Consider the following 22,187-nt stretch of genomic DNA (forward strand, 5'->3'; position numbering starts at 1 on the left):
AACTGAGATACAAGTATTTAAGCAAAATACTTTTATCCGACATCAACTTAGCGAAAGGTGAAATGATGGAACTGTTAGAGAAGTATGAGAAGATGGAGCCTGAAAAGAAAGAGGAATGCAAGAAAAATGCGGAAACGAAAATCAATGACAGACTGAACCAGAAATATTGATTGTGTTGGTTGAACAATATAACATTAGTTTGGTAGTTGTCTGTAGTATTTTGTGCTGGTTTAACAATTAATATGGTGCTGGTTTAACAATTACATTGTACTGCTTTAACAGTTATATTAGGAAAGTTAATTTTATGCTGGTTTTACAATTAATATTGTGCTGGTTTCACTATGACAATTTTGTGCTGGTTTAACAATTACATTGTACTGCTTTAACAGTTATATTAGGAAAGTTAATTTTATGCTGGTTTTACAATTAATATTTGTGCTGGTTTCACTATGACAATATGTGATGGTTTCATAGAAGAAGTTTAAAATTGTGCTGGTTTTATAATTGTGCTGGTTTTAAAGAACAGAGTTTAATTATAAAACCAGCACAATTTTATACTTCTTCTATGAAATTGTGCTGGTTTTATAATTCTTGACAAATGTATTTACAAAATCAACAAAAACTAATAATGTGCTGGTTGAATGTTGTAAACATAATAAGAATACAAGAAATCCAAACTGAAATGAAAAAAATAACAAATCCAAATATCATAGAAGAAGTTTAAAATTGTGCTGGTTTCATACAATTAATATTGTGCTGGTTTCCAACACACACATTTCAAACAACCTCATCTTAACTGCTCTTCTGGGAATCAGCAACAGTAGTCTTCATCTTACAAGTCCGACTATTATGTCCATGACCTCCACATTTCAAACAACCTCTAGTTTTAGTTTTCTTTGATATTCTTGAAGATGATACCTCACGAAAAGACTTTAAGCGTTTGTTTGAACCACACCCCTTGTTTCTAATACCACTAGGTGGAAGAATGGTAGCAGAAGACGATGAACATGGCTGATCAGCATGAAGAATATTAGCTAATCTTGCATTCTTGTCAAATGATTCTGCAGGAAGGTCAGCAGAATCAACCTTCAACTTCGACTCGATCACTTGGTCTCTATACGACGATAACAGGTCAATATTTGTAACAAGACGGTTAACAATATGTTCAGTTGCAGTCATTATCTCACGCACAATGTTGGAAGCACGTTCAACTTGATTACCAGCAGCATTTTGATCAAAACTCGAAACTTTTGTCTTTTTTGGAACAACATCTCTTGTCCAACGCCCCATAACATATTTTTTAGGGAACTCCTTTATACCACAAAGACGAAGAACACAAAAGGCATGCCTACATAGCAAACCATACTGCTCATATCGGTTGCAGCTGCATTTAATTACCATATCCTTAGGAGTAAAAAGAACCTACACAAATAACAAATGCTTATATTGTGCTAGTTTATAACAAAAGTGTGCTGGTTTATATATGTAAAATTCTAATTGTAAATATAAATCACTGTGCTACTTAAAAGGTATTGTAAAAAGCAGAACATGTTTGTGCTACTAAAGGTATAAATAAATACCTCATGAAGGCCAGGAAGATTGACCTGTAGAATATAAAACTTAATTGAATCACCAACTTCTTCTTCACGCCTGCACATACAATTCTTGCAAGCAAGTCGAATTTCTTCTTGAACATCAAAAAATATCCCCCGAGTATAAATCTTTGCAGCTTCCAGTTCCAATTCATAATTGGTTTTCATGCGAGGTTGTGTGTATCTGGTATCATGATCACGTTTGCTGCGCTTAAACCTCTGAGATTCCATTGCAGTATCAAAATGGCTCAAAAACTCAACTAATGACAATTTTGTGTTGGTTAATTGACCAAAAAAATGATTTTCACTCTCAGACCTAGATGTTGTACGCATAAGACCGGACATATGTTCATGACGATAGTATGCTGGAATCCAATCTGATCTCAAGTTGTACATATCAGACAGCCAGCTGTTACTAGTAAGGTTGTACTTAATCATTAAATCACACCATTGTGTCTCAAACTGTGCTGGTTCAAGAGCATCAGTCCATACAACATCACATATATCATCTTTAAAAACCTCATCTTGTGATAGCTCAGTACCAACCTATAACAAAAAAAAAAAAATTAGTATATTAAAACAGCAAACAAATCCTAAAATGTGCTGGTTTATATGTTAAAGTGTGCTAGTTGATGTATAAACTTAAACTATGATGCTTAAACTATGATGCTTAAACTATGGTTTAAAGAAAGTGTGCTGGTTTAATAGTGTGCTGAGTTATATGCCAAAGTGTGCTGGTTTAAAAGTGTGCTGGTTTATATGCTAAAGTGTGATGGTTTAAATGGATGTTTAAAGTGTGCTGGTTTATATGCTAAAAGTGTGCTGGTTTAAGAAAGTTACCTTTTCAGAAACTTTGATCATTATATGCCACATACACAAACGATGTCTGGTATCTGGGAAAACATCTCGGATGGCAATTTTCATTGCAGCGTCCTGATCAGTCACAACCACCTTAGGTGCAACACCAAAAGCCTTCAAAAAACTTTGAAGAAGCCATTTATATGATTCAGCAGTTTCAGATGCTAACAAAGAACCAGCAAACGTGACATTGTGATGATGATTATCGATTCCAGTGAACGGAACAAATACCAAGTCATACCTAAAAATTGAATTGATTATATTACAACTGCTTGCTGAATTGTGCTAGTTTAATAAAAATATGAATAAATGATCTACAAAAAGTGAATAAAATACCTGTTCGTACGGAACGTAGCATCAAAAGACATAACATCCCCAAAGACCTCATAATTCAGTTTCATTTCTTCATCAGCCCAAAATAATCCAGCAAGAGCACCTTTTTCATCACAATAAAATTCACAAGAAAAATTCGGCAAAAACTGCTTCTTCTTCATAAGACGTTGGACAGCCATATCCACATCAAACTCTCCAATGAACAAATTAATATCTCTTTTAAAATTTTTACAATCAGTAGACGTCACTCCAACCTTATCAAATCCACCACGAATCTTTCTCATAAGGTTGAATGCCCTAACTGGACCAATATTCATCTCAGAAAAATCAGAAAGCAGTTGCTCTTCAGTGAATGTCAACTTTCTAGACGAAGCTAAAAGATGATAATCCTCTTCATCAACAAAAGAATGATTATGCTCCTCAAATACATGAGAAATTCTATAAGTATTTTTTGGAGTTAAAGCCAAACGGATGTGTGCCTTACATCCGGTACGTTTAGAAGGTCTCCTCCTTCGGTCATTTAACTTTTTATCAGCACCAACACTGTCATTTACCGTGTCAACAGCACAGGATGTCGCTGAACCCTCTTTCGCACAAACAAAGTACTTTCTAATCACAACACCATTTTTTGAAGATTGAGTATGCTTTCGACCCTCAAACCCAGATAACTTAGCATACTTCTTATAGAAATTAAAGGCAGAATCAATTGACTGGAAATGCATACCAACGACAGGTTTGGAAGAATCTGGAACAATAGGAGTATAATACTGATTACCAGTAGTTGGACAGATACGAACTCCTGAACAAATAAAAAAACCAGAACAAAAAAAGATATCAGCACAAACTTTACAATAAACCAGCACAAAAAACAAGCACAACTTTACCAGATAAACTAGCACAAAATAAAGATATCAGCACAACCTTACAAACCTACACTTTAAAATATGATGTAATATAAAAAAACCAGCACAACTTCAAAAACCAGCACAACTTCAAAAAACAAGCACAACTTCAGAACTACACTTTTAAATAAAAACCAGCACAACTTAGATCAAAACTAAAAACCTAAAAAGTAGATGAAATTAAAACTAGAAGGTATTTTACCATCGACAGTAGTAGACATCATTAAAATAGAGGAGGATAAATCAGCAATTCAATGAATGAACAGAGGAGCTAGGGTTCCACCAAATCGATGAAAACGATGAACGATTCAGCAGGATTGATCTCAATCTCGCAGGTACCGGCAAATCGATGAAAACGATCAACGATTCAGCAGGATTGAGATTGAGATTTGCGATTGATTTAGATGAAAACGATCTCGATGAAGCTCAATGAATGGATGAAGGAATGAAAATCGTGTGATTAAACTAAGTACAGATCTGTTTGAAATTTGCATTTTCCAATATTACCCTTTCATCTAAATTAATGAGATTGCCACATGTAAGCTCAAGATTGCTTCTTAGGAAACTTAGGGAAGATTAAATTCTTAGTTGAACCTCTACCTATATACAATATACAAATTTATGTATCTACTCGTTGTTAGATACCATTTATATTTTTTTACAATAAATACCCGTTGTTGAAAGTTGTTTTGAAATGAAATACTTTTTGTTTTTGATTTTTCGTTAGTTCCATTGAATAAAATCAACGATCTTATCTTAATATAGTCACAGTTTTTCGGCTGCTTACGTTTTCTCATTATTTAATCAACAACAATTTAATAGTCGGCTTTTTGGCGTTTTCACGATTAACTCTCCTTCCCAATCATCAAAGGTGCCTCCTCCTTCTTTAATCTCGATTCCTTTTCATGAAATTGCTCTAACAATCTTTCAGATACAATTTAATTACAACAAATTATCGATTCCTTTCGTAATTAATGGTAAATGTTTCATAAATTAACATTTCTAGGGTTTTCTGTGCGCGATCGCGATATTTTACCAAATTTGATGCGGATCGTAACCTTATCTTCTCGTTGTTCATTTAATTTGCATCATTTTAGCTTTGTTAGAGTTGATTGTAGAATGATTTCTGTGAGTTATATGCACTTGTTGTTCTGTTCTCATCAATTTGCTTGATATTTGATTCGGTTCTGGTTATGAAAAGTTGCACAATTGATTTTAAAAGATTGTAGTTTAATTGTGGTAGTGGATCATTTCGCCTGATTTCGTAATTTATGAGAGCCTTTGATGTTATGAATGTTGATAGTGATCATGTTGCTTGTATCGTTCTGGTAGGCTTTTAATAGTTAATTACTGATACACGCAATGACAGAAGCGCTCGGTTCAGGCCATTTTTAGCTGTTTAAGGCTTGTTTTCGGCTGGTTTAGACAGGTTTTTAGGCAGTGCGCCTTTCTGTGCTCAAGGCGGCTTTCATCGTGCCTTAAACTACATAGGGTTGGTTGCACATAATCTTCAACGATGACATCCCTCTCTCCCAAGAAGATTAGACTTACGTGATCGCTTTTCGCAGTTTTTAGTATATGGTCTTTGTGATGGTTTATATCTAATTATCTATGATGTCTCTTGAAATTTATCTTCAAGTTCTTTCTATTATGTAGAGCATACCCTTTTTGTGCTTGATCTTTAAAGGAGTATCTATGGATTTGTGTCATTTTTTGAGATAGTTCTCACTTTTCTATTGTATTAGCATTTAGCAGTTGTTGCTCAAATATATTTGCACATATTATAACTCCTACAAATCCACACGTCTACCAACCAAATTCATGTGCAAGTATCATGCAATATCCTCTATCTGCACATTTTGCTGATTAGTGTATATATATTTGCAGGAATAACCATCAAGTCCATGATTTTTCACAATTTCTGCCGACATGCCATCTAACGAGATACTAAAGGCTGTTTTCCCGTTACTTGAAGGCACCGATTTAGCTGCTTGTACGGCAGTATGTAAACAATGGCAAAACATAGCTCAAGATGATTACTTCTGGAAATGTCTTTGCGCAAAAAAATGGCCTTCAACATGTAAGAACTCAGCACCTCCTATAACTTACCACAAACTGTTCAAAACGTTTTACAAACGTGAAATCAACCGAACGCTCCTTCCTCCAAGAATCTCGTTGCACGACCTCGAGTTCTACATCGACTTTTGGGCAGACGGGAATTCACTCTTCTCACAAGTTGTTCCCGGGCCCGCCCTCCAGAAGGGCAACTGGACCCCACCACCTGGAATCAGTCCGGTGATGAGGTATCATTTAGACAGTCCAGAATACAAACTTACACTGCCTGTGAAACCTCGGTTTTCGGTTCCGTATTCACAAACCGTTACTGCTTCTGTGCTCGTTGCACGAAAAGACACCAACAAAGTTGCTTGTGTAATCCATGACGCCACGTTTGATTATGTTGAGCGGTCATCGTGTAGAAAGCTAGCGTTTGATTACCTGGTGCTTTCTCCGGCTTACCCTTTTGTGTCCGGAATCCGTGCTTGGATTGCTTTGTTGTTTGTCGAGGATGGTGATGACGGTGACATTGATGTGTTTGGGATTGAAGTGGATTTCTGTGATGCTGCAAATTCGGAGGAAGAAGTGCTATGGCTGTTGGATATGCTTGATTGGAAGTAAACTAGGTTTTGGGTTTGAATCGGTATTTGTATCAGGGATGTGTAAATGTTGTTTGTCTTTCCAACATGTGTTATTTTCTTAAATGTTAATGTTTGGTTCTGTTGTTAATACGCGTTGGTGTGGAATAAAATGAACGGCCGACCAAAACCTTTTATTATGAAACCAAAAGCTAGCCAGTAACTAGCCCAAATACACCACACAGCAAACATAATAACAGATCCCCACAAACATAAAACAATTCAGTCCATACACACAATATCAAAGCTTCGCCACTGCTCCCACGTGAGAACCGAGAACCTGGACCGGTGTTTGACCCATAAAAAACTCATTACCTTCACCTCCTTGATCACTTTCGAAAAAATGCAGTTTATTACACGAATGGTTCCATAGGTTCGGTCATTTCTTTCAAAGACTACATCATGGGCTGTACAAAACGGTAACACATTTGGCTTTTTGACTATCTAGCCTTAGTTTTTATCCTTATTAAAAACATAAACAAGTTGAATACCCAACCAAAGGCATGTCCCTCTTTTCTTCTTCCGACCATGCAGCTAATGTAGCACAACCGCCACAACAGCTAGCTGCTTAAATTCCGCCCAGGCGCCCAGATATGGATGCGAGTGTCAGAGCATTCACATCCGAGTTCTTATCCATATCCTTATAATTTAACTAAAAAACACATTTATATTATCAATTTGAAGATTTTAAAAAACCTCCCACATCCGACTCCTTGCATCTATCTTTATTCAATTAAGCTCCTTTAATCAAATTTTACTATTCTCTCTCTTTCACTTAAATAAAATATACAGTGGCGTAGCCGTTGACGATGACACCCAAATCACCATTGAGGATCAATTGATCCCGCATACAACTAAATTTAAGTATTTGGGGTCGTTTGTACAAAGGGATGGTGACATAGATAGTGATGTAACCCATCGCATACAGGCTGGCTGGTGTACAGGCCCGCTATGCTATATGGAACAGACTGTTGGGCTATCAAGAAGACACAAGCGCGCAAGATGGAGGTAGCAGAGATGAGGATGCTGAGATGGATATGTGGACACACAAGGTTAGATCGGATAAGAAATGAGGTTTTTAGGGAAAAATTAGGAGTTGCTAGTATATCAGATAAGATTAAGAAGGAGAGATTGAGATGGTTTGGGCATGTGAAGCGGAGGCAAACGACGGCACCAGTTAGAGTAGTAGAAATTCTTATTGTGGAGGGGAGGAGAGGAAGAGGCAGACCCAAACTGACATGGGATGAGCAGAGTTGGATCTTTCTGAGGACATGTCCAAGATAGGACTTCGTGGAGGCGTAGGATTAGGGTTAAGGACTTCTAGAGGATATTGCAGTAAGGTCTTAGCCCTTAGGTGTATTTTAGGGATGTAGGTTTTTCTTATTCTTTAAGTGACTTTACCGGTAATTAACTTCTTGTGTTTATGCCCAAATGATGTTGTGTGCTATTATACATGATTTACATTATACTGTGTCACTCTGATCAATTTCTTGGTATAGGTGACTTCTTTTTTCTATATTCTTTGACTTGATGTCTTGGTATGATGTTCGTTTTGGAACCGAGGGTCTCTCTGGAAGCAGCCTTTCTATCCCTAGGGATAGAGGCAAGGTTTGTCTACATCCCACCCTTCTCAGACCCTATAAATAGCTTTGCTATTTGTGGGATTTATTGGGTTTGGTTGCTTGATTGATTGAAGGGATGAATAGTGAGTTGTAATTATATGGATTGATTGTAGTTTTTCTTAAAATTTTATGGATAAGGAATAAAGATAAGGAACCTAATGTAGAAGTAAAAAAGTTAATTTTCTTTTTGTTTTCCTTACAATTTTAAGGTAAAGATAAGAATAAAGACTCAAATGTCAATGCTCTTAAAGGTCCTTATGGGATGAAGTTCTAGGTAACTATTCAATTCCTTATCTTTTTCATTTCGCTTGGGAATTAAAGCCAAGTGAGGTGAGGCCTAGGGGACTGAATTCACTCGGGCCGAGTTGCTGAACAAAGAGACAGTGAAGGGAACACCTTGGTCTAGGTGCAGGTGTTGCTGGATGATCGCCACGGTCCAAGTCAGGCAACAATTTATGTTTGGAGTCGGTGGTTTCTTCTCATTTCTTCTTTTGCATGCGCTTTTGATGGGCGCTGTCGCGCTGATGACCTGGCCAAAAAAATATGGACTTTGATTGATCACTATCGTACTAGCTAGGGTAAGTAAGGCGTTGTATTCACAAGGCGTGTTTGGTTAGCAAACAATGCATGTTGATTAAAGAAGGTGATGGATTGCTCATTGAGTTGATGATTTAAATAGTTAAATCTACTTGCATAAACCACAAGTACCTGAAGAGTTAAGCGAGCACGTATATCTGGAAGTGCAATCACTTTCGGATTCATGTTTGATCCTTCAATTGTAAAAAAATTGACATGTGACAACATCTAGTCCAACTATATAGATATAGCATATCTCAGTTCCACGAATGCAAATGAGTGAACGACTACAATCATTGATGTTTAGACACAGGGGTCAACTCATCAAAGTTATCACAAACAAATGAGGCTGGTCGTTGTGGAATAACAAGCCATGCCACATCAACCCAATAACTAGCGAAACACCTTGCCGCCTAGTTATTGGGGGCGCCAAGGCCGCCCTACAGGCGCTAGGCGGATGAGAGTTGGGGTCAACACCCTTTTGACCATTCAAATCAACATCCTTTTTTTCTTTAATTTTATATTTATTGGGTGGTTATTCTACAACACCTAGTTATTGTGTTTTTAGTTATTGCTCAATGTCCTACATGGCAGTTACATGGCGGTGATATCGCAATAGTTTCGTTATTCCACAACACATAGTTTGGACAATGATACAAAACCCTACTCTCACTTGTGATCACAAATTCACAGGATATTTTTTTCAAAAACTGACATGACTGGAGGGTAAAGTCCTTGTCACTCAGGTATCTTGATCTTATCTTTCAAATTCTGTAGGTCCCCCCCCCCCCCCCCCTTCTCCTTTTGGATTCTTTCAAGTTATCACTTTGTAACCGGTTCTGCATAAATCGGTGTATGCTTGTGTTTCCATTGTGCGCTTATGTTACCCTACCATAAGTGTACGCTGTACACTACTTTAACGTAAGTGTATGCTAGGTGGTTTATTGGCCCATTGTCCTATTTAGCTACGGTGAGAATACGGTATAGAAGGCATAATAGAAGCACAATATACAAACGTTGATTCATCGTATGCATACACCAGACCATCTTCTTTTGATCTCTCTCTCTACGCATTTGCCCTACGGTAGCTCCATTTATCTTGACATTTCATCTTTTGATCTCTCTTTCTCTACGCATTCGCCCTATGGTCGCTCCATTTAACTTGGTATTTCAAATTTTCAGAATCTTTTATATTTCACGACTTTGTTACATGCAAATAGAATATTTAGAATCTTTTAACTACTTTGTTACAGGCAAATAGAAGCGCACAAAAACCGGTTTTGGACACGACCCGGTTCCTACCCCATCCGACCGGCAGGTACAGACCCGGGTTTCAAAAAGAGAACCAAACCAGACTCACCAAAACCGGTTCCACCTCTATCTGGTCAAAACCCAAACCCAAACAGACCATAACACAAAAAAAACCATGTCAAACTGGTCAAAGCCCGATCAAAAACCTGAACATACCAGGAACCGGTTGTTGACTTTGTTGGCAAAACTCAAACCAAGTTCCTCTCCGGTTCTACAAAATACCTGGTTTGTGCACCTCTATATACAAATGACTCAAAAGCACAATGCAAAATAAATATTTTGCAGCAATATATACATTATATGTTTTGGGAGTCGAAAGACTACATATAAACAAGTTCTACGGTTAAAAGTTTGGTTTGGCACTGCTTCTGAAATTAGTTCATTTTAAACTAAAAAAACTGATACTGAATGTAAACGAAACAACAGCAATCAGTTCAAACATGATTATAGATCAACTCAAATTACCAGTGCCGACATTTAAGAAGAGCAAACACAAACGATTCAAAACAAAAAGAACCAAAATTTGTTCATTCTTACTAAAAATATTAAGCTACATAGCATCAAAAATGATGACCAGAATCAAATGATTGAGCTATTCAAGGTGCAACAACGATTCTCCCAGCAACTTGGTCAAGGTCTCGACGGCCATTTGAAGTGATTCTTCTTCCACTAAAATACAACAAAAAAAACAAGTTAACATTTTTACATGAGTATTCAAATCGAAAAAACCTGTGATTTGTTAACCATCAGATTCTTAAACAAAAAAAAAACATGAATTACGGAAAAAACACTCACCCCTTGGGATCCATATCAATGATTTTCATTGTTTCCAATTGTTGAAGAATGTGGCGAATGATACCACCGCTGCTTTTGCAGAAATGTGGTGGAGCACTGCCATTCCTCTTACGTCCACCGTAGACTCTCTGGAAGCCGCCAACACCAAGACCGCCCCTCAAGTAGATTTTCCTAGCAATCGAAGCTGCAAACAAAAGTGCAATACTTATACAAGTATTCTAAAAAACCAATCCAACATGCCTTTAAAAGACAGAAACAAAACTCACCAGCTCTGATATAGTACCAGTCAGGATCATAGGGAGCAAGCTCCTTAAAGGTAGCAGTCTTCACTATATCAGTCCACTCAGGAAGCTCCATCTACAAAAAATACAATCATAAACAACATCAACATCTAGTAATATATAATACAAAACATAACATGTTTGGCAGCTATTAGATACCAACAGTGCAATTCAATAACTAATTTTCAACTTTCAAGTTCAATCAACATACTTAACCAATATTATCATTCAAAAGTCAAAACACTAATTACAATAGTAAAATGCAACTTAACCAATTTATCCAGTATAATCAACATGCTGAACCATAAATGAATGTTCAACAGGTAACAAGTAGCAGAAAGTTATACAAAATATAAAACACTCGTTTAACCATCTTATTGACGCAACTGAAATAAGATCGAGCAATCTAGCTTACAAAAACCCTAAACACTAAATTACAAAAATAAAATGTCAACTAGAGCCAGATTTCACCAAACACGATATCACAGTTATTATAAAACATATTCAGCACTTGATTCTAGGTTAAAACATTCAACAAAAACCTGCTAAACCACTCTAAATTATTTTAAAAAAAAAATGAAATAATGAGATCGATTTGTACCTTGCCAGATCGTTTGAGGTGAGCGGCGTAACCCTTGACAAATTCATGAGGAGAAACATCCTTCACAGTTCTCGCCGTCGCCATGGTAGCTGCTGCTGCTGCGCTTAAGCACTGCGCGAAGAAGATAAACTGGCTAGGGTTTCTTTGGGGGTTCAATGTTATGTATTTATGGTTGACGAGTTTGGGCCAAGGTGGAGTAAAATGAGGTCAAAGTTAATGAAGTAAACAGCCCAATATCTTTATGAATGTTCTGCTTATTGGGCCTCAGGTGGAACCAACTCTTTAGCCAAGTTTTGGGCTTAATGTAAAGTCGTGTTATATTTGTTTTTTTAACGAAAAACTAATGTTCTCCTAAATAATCTTATACTGTATATTCACTTCGGAGGATTTGAAATTTGAATCATCAACTTTGGAATAGGGAGGATATACTTTACCACCACATTATGTATCTTGAGAACAACATCTTATAAAGACGGTTAGTTTTAAAGCAAACATTTCTTACAAGAACGTTAGTGTATTATGTAACTTCTTATAAGCTAATGGACTCAATCTTTCAACGTCTAAGTCATATTGATCCCGCTTTTTCTTCTATTTATATTTTGTTCCCAGTAATTTTTATTACTTAAAACATGCAAGTTCATCCATGTAGATATTCATGTCGAAAACCGGTCAATTTTGAGCTGGAGAGGGATTTTGATTAAAAGCTATACTTAAATGCTATATTTTTACATTTAGATATGATTCACACTAGAATTATTGTATAAATAGCCTAGTGAGTGATGTTTTGGTTGATACTGAAAATTGATAACAAAAAAATAATGATTTATACCTTTGGAGCGAGCCCAAATTTGTTAAATGGTGATCTTGTATACCAAATTAATTGAACACGGTTTTAAAATACTTGATAAATTTCCTACCAGTAACAAGTTATCAACTAAAATAATAGTGCGAAAGTTTGTAACACCCAAAATGATTTATAAAGAGTCAGTTTGATTGGAAATGAAAATCATTATGAGATTGAAGTTAAAAGCCACACCATTACAGATTACATTGCCTAGAGGATATGCATATATATGAATTCGAGTAAAGTGGCCATGTTAAGGAGTCTTGGTCACAAGATCACTTTTGAAAATTAATGGGAGGGGTTGAATAGGTTTTTTTAAAAAAATCAATTAACCACTAATTTTGAATGACTGAAGCTTGTTTAAAACCCAACAATAATAATAGACAATGAATGTAAGAAAGTCAAAACCGATTTATATAGGTTCAAGTGAATGTTAACTAATTCACTTTGTGTCTTCTCCTCAATTCTCCAATCAAAAATTATTATTATTATTATTATTATTATTATTATTATTATTATTAATTATTATTATTTTATTATTATTGTTTTTGAATAAAAAATAAGGCTCGGGCTATTCACACACACCCTTGGTCTATTCACATACTCCAAAACGCCCCGCTTTGGCCAAATGGCGGTTCCCTCGTAACAATCTGAAACAACAAACTCCTCAGAGTATTCACCGAAAAGATAGTTGCTTAACCACGACATCGTAATCACTGAAAAACTGTTCTACTTAACAGAATTTTCACATTTCAAAACAAAAAACCCAACAGAACCTCAACTTCAATTTTTTGAAATGGATTAAAAAAAAATTTTGAATACGAAACAGAATGCATGTTCTGCCTATTAAATGCAATTGAAATGGGGGTCGAAGCGCCGCGCTTTGGCCAAAGCACGGCGCTTAAGGTTGAAACATGACACTTTCTGCAACATCGTACAGAATATAACATCGCATCAAGTCTCATCACCCTTTGTCTGCAGAAAGAACCCTAAACATCCCGCTTTGGTCAAAGCGGAACGCTTTGGGGTACAGAACAGAGAGATAAGGTTTGGGTGGAAAGCAAGCCTAAACGTCCCGCTTTGGTCAAAGCGACGCACTCTAGGGTTGGGTGTGTGAATATGAAGGTAAAAATCATGCTTTATTGAAAGTAAAAACGTGTACCGAGAGAGATGCATGATCCACGTCCACATGTCGTGTGACATATCAAAGTTTTTGATATTTCTAGACGCCGTCAATTAAATGGGCCCACATGTTTCTTTTTGACCGGCAAAAAGGAGCAATACATTAAATCATCATTACATTAAATCATCATTAAATTAAAAGGAAGTACAATACAAGCTTAACAAGGAAACTTAAAAGCGCACGAAGCATACTAAGGGTGAGAGGGGCACTCCCCTCTTAGGGAGTCCCCTCTCTTACGCAAACCTAATCAGTTTATGCCACGTCAACTCTCCTCTTAAACTCTCCTCGCACCCTAATTTGATGGCGGCACTCCCATCTTAGGAGAATTGTTTTTTTATTCAAAAAAAAAAAAAAGAAAAAGAAAAAATGTTGATCGGTTGAAAATGAGGATGGCCCACCATCTTCTCTCTCCTTCGTTGCGGTGAACCCTCCCCGATAAACACCCCCAATTTCCATCCCCGCTTTGTTGGCAGCACCCTTCCCGCTCGGCAACCCCCTCCCCGATTTCCCTTCCCGCATGCACCCCGCTCCCCCTAAGACTAGGGATGGCAATGGGTCGGGTTTGGGACGGGTTTAGGTAATCCCAAACCCAAACCCGATTAGATAAGCTTGTCCTAAACCCGTCCCAAAACCCGTCGGGTTTCTAGCGGGTAAATACCCATCGGGTATCAGGTATACCCGCGGGTTTCGGGTAAACCCTTTAATTTAAAAAGATTACTCGTTGGGTATACTCATCTCAAAACTCATTGGGTATCTATTAGGTAACTACTAACCGGTTACATTTTGTATTGTTACGAGTTGACGCCAACCCGCGCGTTGCGGCGTGACGTTGATTATACACAATGAAATACCATTTGATTTGATTGCTAATTTCGATTTTTTAAATATCGTTGAAGATGAAGAAGTTGCTTAATAGGTTTATTAATTTTGAAGTGATTTACAAAACTAACAACCCTTACCAATAATTTAACTATCAGCATTCAAATGGTTTTTTTCTATACAAAGTGTTATAACACTTGAGTTTGGATATATTGTTGAATATATAAAATTAAAGTTAACGGTTTACACCTAAAAATTAAAACTTCATATAAATGAACGAAAACAATACTTAAAGTGTGATAAAACAAGAGAGAAATAGAGAGAAACTGATTCAATCAATTCATTCATCTGACATATGCATCTTATATATAAACTAGTACAATAGAATCCCTAAAAGTCTAAAGCCCATAAACATTGGGTTGGGCCATAAAATGATTGCATTCATAACACTCCCCCTCAAACATTTTATATTATACACTATCAACATTATACATTGGAAGATATTGGCTCGGTTCTTCAGGACCGATATTAACTGACACTTCAGGATCAGGATCAGTTATACTGCCTCATTAAAACCTTACTAAGAAAACCCAGTGGGACAAAACTTAGTTAAGGAAAAAGAGTACATGTATATTACTCCCCCTCAATTTTACATATAGCTCTTAGTCTGTGGAATTCAATCTTACATACCAGTGGGACAAAACTTAGTTAAGGAAAAAGAGTACATGTATATTACTCCCCCTCAATTTTACATATAGCTCTTAGTCTGTGGAATTCAATCTTCAGTAATAATCGCTTGACTTGATCTTTGATGTACTTTTCTTTGCTTAGGCTTCTTTTGATTCAAGTTGCATTGCCTTTAAATAGTACAACTTAACTTCTTCTGATTCAGCTTTCACTCTCTTCAAATAGTACAATTCGGCTTCCTTTTATTGACTCTAGTCTTCACCTGTCTTAAATATGTTGAAATCATTGACTTCCATTAGTAACATATTTAGATTGAGATTGAGCTTTGTGGGTGTCTAATAAATATCCTTCATTTTCATAATCCGATAGTTGTGACTCCATATTTTCTCATGAAAAATATAATGTCTCGAATCCCATATCATTTAATACGCTTTGTAATTATGCCTCGTTAAAAACCTTGCTAGGAAAAACCCAATGGGACAAAACCGTAGCAAAGAGAAAAAGAGTGCATTGCGCATTATACATAATTAACAACATGCTCCAGGATGATGTTAAGTCGGTACTTCAGTGTCTATAAGATAAACTGATGCTATATGTTGCTTCATCAAAAACTTTACTAAGAAAATCTAATAGAAAAACTTAGTAAAGGGGAAAAAAGTGCAACATATTAAATTGGAACTGTAATCTTGCCAATACATCTATCAAGAACGCAATATCAGGTGTCGTCTTGTTTACAAGATACACCATTGTTCTGCTCGCAATTAAGTATGGTACTTTTGGACCAATTATTTATCCATCCTCTTCTTAGGGACAATAAAATCCTTTCCATATGTCAAGCAATTCGACAACCATTAGCGTACTCAACAAATGAATTTTATCCATATAACATCTTATGGATGTAGTTTGATGGATGAGCAAAAATAGTACATATATATTCGAACTGCGATATACTAGAACTGTGGGTCGAGAATAACTACATTGTATAAAGATCTTTTTAGAATTTTCACTTTATAGTTTGACAGTTCCTTTCGATAGTGTTTACAACATCACTGTAAACTCCAATTATACTGAACACTAAGAGTGAAATCTTGATAAGTATATATAGCTCATTTTATCAAAACTTATACCCCCTCTTTTCAAAGTATCAACCAAGTCAATTATACCACATAGGACCAGTCCCTTTAAGATTTATATAACGCATATGGGGTTATTGTTAAATAATGATTTGAGCATTTTTAATCCTTCAGGGATTTTATGCAGATGTCATTTGTAATTGTCTCTTACATGTATACAGTGATGACATCCATAAGTTTTATTTGAAGTCATTCTGAGATTGCGAGACCTCTTAAACATCTAAAGATTATCGCATCCACTACAGGGGTATACGTTTCCACATAATCAACTACTGGGATTTGGGAAAAAAAATCTTTATGTTAAAAATCATGCCTTACATCGCAAAACTCATTCTTTACATTTCTTTTTATTTAAAGACACCCATTTATAACCTACTGGTTTGACGTCTATGGGTGTTCGAACAGCTAGTTCGAAAACGTTTAGTTTATCGAGCGAATTTAATTTGCATTTAAGCCATCTAGCCATTTTGGCTATTTATGTGGTACACTCTTGCACAGTTTCCATATACGTAATCTTTTTCGTCGATTACATCTATTGCTATAGCATATTCAAATATATCATTTTACACGTGTTTCATTACGGTTCCATATTATACTTTTTTTTTTGTACATAAATCGTTGAGATCTCATACTTGTTTGGTAACCGAGTCTCTTCTGGAACTCCATTATCCTATATCAGAATTTCACTATCTCCTCTAGGATTTCAACAATAACCTCTTTTAAGGTTTTCGTATGCAACCCTTTCTTGGGTTTTGTATACAACCACTTATGGGGTATTGTATTCTACCACTTCTGGGGTATCCTATGCAACCTCTTCTGGTTACACCAACTGTGTTACTCTGCTCTTTTTGTATTTGTGGGTTTTGTCTTTTGGAACCGATTTGCCTCCCACATTTTCTTGATACGGTAATCATTTTGTGATTACTTTATTTCCAGCAGGTGAATTTAGTGCTGGTATACGTGACTTTTGCCAATCTATTTGTGTTTATGAATGCAGCTGGTATTTCATTTGATATTATTTGAAAAGTCATGCTCATTTGGACTTCAAATTAACATTGACCACTTCTGGGGTCGAGATTTAATATGATGCATTCTCTATTTAGTTGTATTACCAGTCTTTTATTTTCCTTGTCTTGTCTCCCCCTAAGACTGGAAATATTGATTTGTTAAATGGATAGTCAGTATAGATGTTGTAAACATGTCCATTTTGGTACTTACATATATTGCATAACCAAAATAACTTTTGGTTCTCTTCTAGAGACCAATTGTTGTGGGGAGTATTTATGATTAGCAGTTGGTGTTGAATTGATTAGATAGTCGGTAAATATGAAAATTTATCTCGACTATATATTTCATATTGTTCCCAACATTGGTCTCTACACTTGTTTGTCAAGGTTCAACATTAAACAATGTCAAAGATCAGCGTTTTATACTGTCGGGCAAAATCCCTTTTCAACTATATACACTTAAAAGCATGCTAAAATATGGATGCATCACTTAAGACCAATGAATATTTACATGGTCCACATATAAGTGGGATAGTTAGTAGGAATTTCTTTTTGGATGGCTGAAAGATTGATTCGCTAAGAAAATTCATTGCATACATAATATTAGGGCTGTTCAAAAAGCTCACGGCTTGGAGCTCGCTCGAAGCTCACTCGGATTTAGCTCGGAAAAAGCTCGCTCGATTTGGCTTGGTTTAAAAGTGAGCCGAGCCGGCTCGGCTCGGTTAGAAAGTGAGCCTAGCTCGGCTCGGCTCGTAACGAGCCGAGCTGGCTCGGTTCGGCTCGCTTTGTAGCTCGGCTCGGTTTAGCTCGAATTGTTTTACTTATAACAAGTTTTAATTTTATATACTTTATAATATATTGCAAAAAAAACTGATTATTATTTACATGTATATAGGTTTGTAATTTGATATTTATGGCATATTTGAAGATTGATTACCATACTAATGAACTAATATTGTATTTTATTGAAATTAAAACTTATTTTGCGTTGTTAAACTTGATTTTGGTTTGAATTGTATTAGGTTGAACTTATTTTGAATATCTTCGTTTAAATTATTGAATAATATTTTAGGCTATTAAATTTTAAGAGGTATATATTAGTTTTTTTTTTTTATAAAATCGAGCCAAACCAAGACGAGCCGAGCTAGCTCGGTTTAAAACCAAGCCGAGCCCGAGCTTAGATTTTCAGCTCGGTTTCAAATCCGAGCCGAGCCGAGCCAGCTCGGTTTATAATCGAGCCGAGCCCGAGCTTGGTCTGGCTCGGCTCGGCTCATGAACAGCCCTACATAATATGTGTTTTGGTAGCAAGGTTGTTAGATTACTTAGTAGTGTTAGTTAGCACTTTTAATTATTTGGCATATCGTGATGCTATGTTGATGACCTATTTAGTCATGTCATGTGGTAAACGTATAATTTTTCTAGTAACTTTTGGTTACTCACCATATTTGATTTAATGAAATATTGTGGATATTCATATTTGGTATCATTTTTCTTTGACATCATTCCAAAGTGATGACTTTTTATCCAAAATAGTTGAAACTTAATAAATTTCTTCAAAATCAATAGTATCTCTACCGAGATAACTACACCTGGTAAAAATATTTCTTATGTTTTGTGATAGTGTTAATTGTGTTGTTTTATATCGGACGTTTGCCATCTCAATTTGTGATTGCTCTACTGGAGCTTCTAGATACACATATGTATATTGCATGCATTCACATGAGTATGTTAAGGGTTTTTTTTTCTTTTTCTTTTTTTTTAATCCACATTTGAAGCGAATGTTTATATTTCCCCTTCTCGTACCCGCCTCTTAGTGACTGACTCATATTAAGTTTGATTGAGCCATTGATATCATTTTTTTTTATATTACCATGATCATCCACACGTGTGGCCTTTACTATGGCCAAATAATCTTTTTTCTCCTCCGACGACATTAACCAATTATAACATTTACCTCAGGGAATGAGCTAGCACGTGTTAGTCAGATTGAATTGAAAGGTATATAAATATTTGCTTGATATTTTGATTTGCAATTTCAAAGATGTGATATAACCTCTGAGTATTTTGTGAAGACACATTTTCGGTATTGCTGCATTAGGAGCATGTCTTTAATTCAAAGTGACCATCGTTATATCTTTATATCAGTTTTTTTTACATCAATCTACAAGGAACCTGAAATCCATCAATGTTACACAAACAAGTTTTGTTTGAAAATCTCACATGAACAAAGATCAACGTATGATTCGATTTCCTTTTCTTCTCCAATTTTCTATCAATGCTAACTTATTTGGTTTGGTATGAAAATATGAATATGAGATTGTGGAAGATTACCTCGAACCATATTTTTATTGAAAGTTGTTTTGTGGTACTAATGTTAATATATATCGTAGATGTTTCGACTCTTGAATTATAATTCATTTGGTATACTCTTTGAGGCACATTATCACTAGTCCACTTTCTTACTATTTTTCTTTTGGAATTTATTTGAATTTAGTAATAGTAATATAACTTAAATTCAATCAAATGTAACTTACGGAGGTGAATGGAATATTATTAATTTTAAAATATAATTGAAAAGTATTAATTGTGATATTATTTCTTATTAACCTCATTACAAAACGTTATTTATTTGAATTTATGTTTCTTTATTCTTTTTAATTATTACTTAATTAGTTGAATAAAGAAAAGTATTAATTGTGATATTATTTCTCATTAACCTCATTATAAAACGTTATTTATTTGAATTGGGATATTATTTCTCATTAACCTCGTTACAAAACGTTATTTATTTGAATTTATGTTTCTTTATTCTTCTTAATTATTACTTAACATGAGATAACTTCATAATAAAACCACTGTCGTTTCTATACTTCTATAATAATAATAATAATAATAATAATAATAATAATAATAATAATAATAATAATAATAATAATAATAATAATAAATGTATTTTAACATATATAACTTATTCCCGTGCTATAACAGAGAAAAACAATGACTTCAAAATATGGTTCATCATCTATCTATGTAGTTTGTTTAAGCTAAGATACCACTACCTACTTTTTATATATATATATATATATATATATATATTTGTGTGAACTATTGACTATATTAATATCTATCAATATTTGTTTTGCAGCTATACAAAAACGATAAGAATAATCATACAACTAGTATGTTGACAATGCATAGTAGTGTAACAAATTGAATGATCAAAAACTTACGATTCATTATAATTAACTAATATACTTAACTAGCTTAAGACCAATTTATTTGTGCTAAATGCCACAACCTATATCATTGCGCAGTAAAAAATAAAATAATCATAATGATCGATAACAGATCTTACAATGTAAAGAACCCAAAAAAAATTAACATTAGGATTTATTTACTTTAATGCGTTTATCAATTATATATAAAAATAGTTTATAAAACCCAGTTGACAAAACACCATACTTTTCATGGATATATCATTTATTATTATTTTAACACTTTTGATATGTATTAATTCCTTTTTAATCTAGAAGTTTAAGAACTTAATGATAAAAGTTTGAGCTTGAAACAACTTTTAAATTGATTGGGATAATTAATGACTTGGTTGAATTTTTGACCGAGTAAAACAGTTGCTGGGCTTTGACCATAACAACTCCTTGACCTACAATTCCACCAAATTCGGCCAACTAACAGATTCTAATGGGTTACGGTCATTTTCTCCGGAAACGATTTCCGGTTACCGGAAAAGATAATTCTTTTTTTTAAGACTACATCACATAATGTAAAAATAACACTTTCTACTTTATTTGTTCATCTACTACAAAAATTATATGTGGATTTTTGAGAGGGCTAATTTCTGGGTATATTAGCTTTGTATTCATCTTCTTTACTTTTAGTTTCTAATTTACATAATACTATTGGCCGGAAACTAAAAATCAATTTACAGAACCATACCGAATAATCTATATAATATATATCTATATATGTATGATATACGTATTGTGCAATAAATCACGGAAGTTGGTTCGATATGTTACCTCAATTGTTGTATACGGCTCTTGATCGATATCCGATTCTCAGTCGGATGTGTTTATACGCACATCAATCCAGCATTCATGAATTCTGCCACCATCGGGTTCTCAAACACGGCGATCATGTTTCTAAATGCGACCGGTGACGTGGTTCGGTGGCCATGGTCAAGATGGTTCGGGTTGGGTTATTGAAATCATGACAAATCAAAAGGGTGGAAAGATAAAGAAAATGAATGGAAATTCGGTTACAAAACTAAGGAATTTTGGAGAGCGTCGTGCTAAAACAAGAGAGAAATAGAGAGAAACTGGTTCAATCAATTCATTCATCTGACATATGCATCTTATATATAAACTAGTACAATAGAATCCCTAAAAGCCTAAAGCCCATAAACATTGGTTTGGGCCATAAAATGATTGCATTCATAACATAAAGCAATTTTATAAAACTAAGATAACTTATTTTCATATAGAATCTCTTAAATATTTAATTCTAACTACAGTTTTACATCCTAGTAAATTACGTAAATTTTTGAATTACAATACAACGATGTATGGTTATAAGTTATATTATAACCATGTATATATTTAGATGTTTTACCTCCTATTTTTAAATTATGTTAACATTTTACATCCAAGAAAAATATAAGTTAATTTTTTTAAAATTAATGTACTAATTTTTAAAAATACATCAAAATTAATCACTTAATAGACTAAACAATAAAAGACATTTCCCTTGGTTTTTATTTTGCCAAACAAAACCATCTTTCCCACTGAAAACTATCTTATGGTTCACCACCGTTTCACCTTCACCCATCCCTTCGTAAAGGCTATCGGGAATGAAAAGGACAATTGCAGAACCGCCCCTTCACGCCCCATCTATAGCAATATCCCGTGCCGATCTTCCACCAATTTCGCCCTC

General features: G+C 35.0%; 3 protein-coding genes across 4 annotated transcripts; 1 reads left to right on the forward strand and 2 right to left on the reverse strand.

Moving 5' to 3' along the window:
- Positions 1–610: 610 nt before the first annotated feature.
- Positions 611–4,099, reverse strand: LOC110925648 (protein FAR1-RELATED SEQUENCE 5-like). Its single transcript, XM_022169544.2, has 5 exons — positions 3,888–4,099; positions 2,787–3,582; positions 2,433–2,691; positions 1,581–2,138; positions 611–1,422 (listed from the first exon to the last, which is right to left on the reverse strand). Exons 1-5 carry the CDS (start codon positions 3,907–3,909, stop codon positions 793–795), a joined length of 2,265 nt encoding a protein of 754 aa, XP_022025236.2. The 5' UTR covers positions 3,910–4,099; the 3' UTR covers positions 611–792.
- A 302-nt stretch (positions 4,100–4,401) lies between these two features.
- LOC110920833 (F-box protein At5g39250) lies at positions 4,402–6,523 on the forward strand. 2 transcript variants are annotated; one of them, XM_022165032.2, is made up of 2 exons: positions 4,402–4,556; positions 5,573–6,523. In XM_022165032.2, the coding sequence occupies exon 2, from the start codon at positions 5,615–5,617 to the stop codon at positions 6,359–6,361; it is 747 nt and encodes a 248-aa protein (XP_022020724.1). In that variant the 5' UTR covers positions 4,402–4,556; positions 5,573–5,614; the 3' UTR covers positions 6,362–6,523. The 2 variants fall into 2 exon arrangements, with proteins under 2 accessions (XP_022020724.1, XP_022020725.1); XM_022165033.2 differs by having other exon boundaries at positions 4,478–4,662.
- Positions 6,524–10,304: 3,781 nt separating this feature from the next.
- LOC110921178 (40S ribosomal protein S19-1) lies at positions 10,305–11,723 on the reverse strand. The gene is made up of 4 exons (XM_022165457.2): positions 11,565–11,723; positions 10,949–11,039; positions 10,683–10,866; positions 10,305–10,556 (listed from the first exon to the last, which is right to left on the reverse strand). Exons 1-4 carry the CDS (start codon positions 11,646–11,648, stop codon positions 10,484–10,486), a joined length of 432 nt encoding a protein of 143 aa, XP_022021149.1. The 5' UTR covers positions 11,649–11,723; the 3' UTR covers positions 10,305–10,483.
- Between the last annotated feature and the right edge of the window lie 10,464 nt (positions 11,724–22,187).

Source organism: Helianthus annuus, chromosome 9, assembly GCF_002127325.2.
Source record: "Helianthus annuus cultivar XRQ/B chromosome 9, HanXRQr2.0-SUNRISE, whole genome shotgun sequence".
NCBI lineage: Eukaryota > Viridiplantae > Streptophyta > Magnoliopsida > Asterales > Asteraceae > Helianthus > Helianthus annuus.

Excerpts from the sequence above, each read along its gene's own strand:
- LOC110920833 (XM_022165032.2), top strand. The coding sequence starts at position 5,615 with ATGCCATCTAACGAGATACTAAAGGCTGTTTTCCCGTTACTTGAAGGC.
- LOC110921178 (XM_022165457.2), bottom strand. The coding sequence starts at position 11,648 with ATGGCGACGGCGAGAACTGTGAAGGATGTTTCTCCTCATGAATTTGTC. Across the intron at positions 10,867-10,948 it reads CTGGTACTATATCAGAGCTG|CTTCGATTGCTAGGAAAATC; the intron begins GTGAGTTTTGTT and ends TTTTGTTTGCAG. Across the intron at positions 10,557-10,682 it reads ATTGATATGGATCCCAAGGG|TGGAAGAAGAATCACTTCAA; the intron begins GTGAGTGTTTTT and ends GTTGTATTTTAG.
- LOC110925648 (XM_022169544.2), bottom strand. The coding sequence starts at position 3,909 with ATGATGTCTACTACTGTCGATG. Across the intron at positions 3,583-3,887 it reads GATGTCTACTACTGTCGATG|GAGTTCGTATCTGTCCAACT; the intron begins GTAAAATACCTT and ends TTATTTGTTCAG. Across the intron at positions 1,423-1,580 it reads ATCTTCCTGGCCTTCATGAG|GTTCTTTTTACTCCTAAGGA; the intron begins GTATTTATTTAT and ends TTATTTGTGTAG.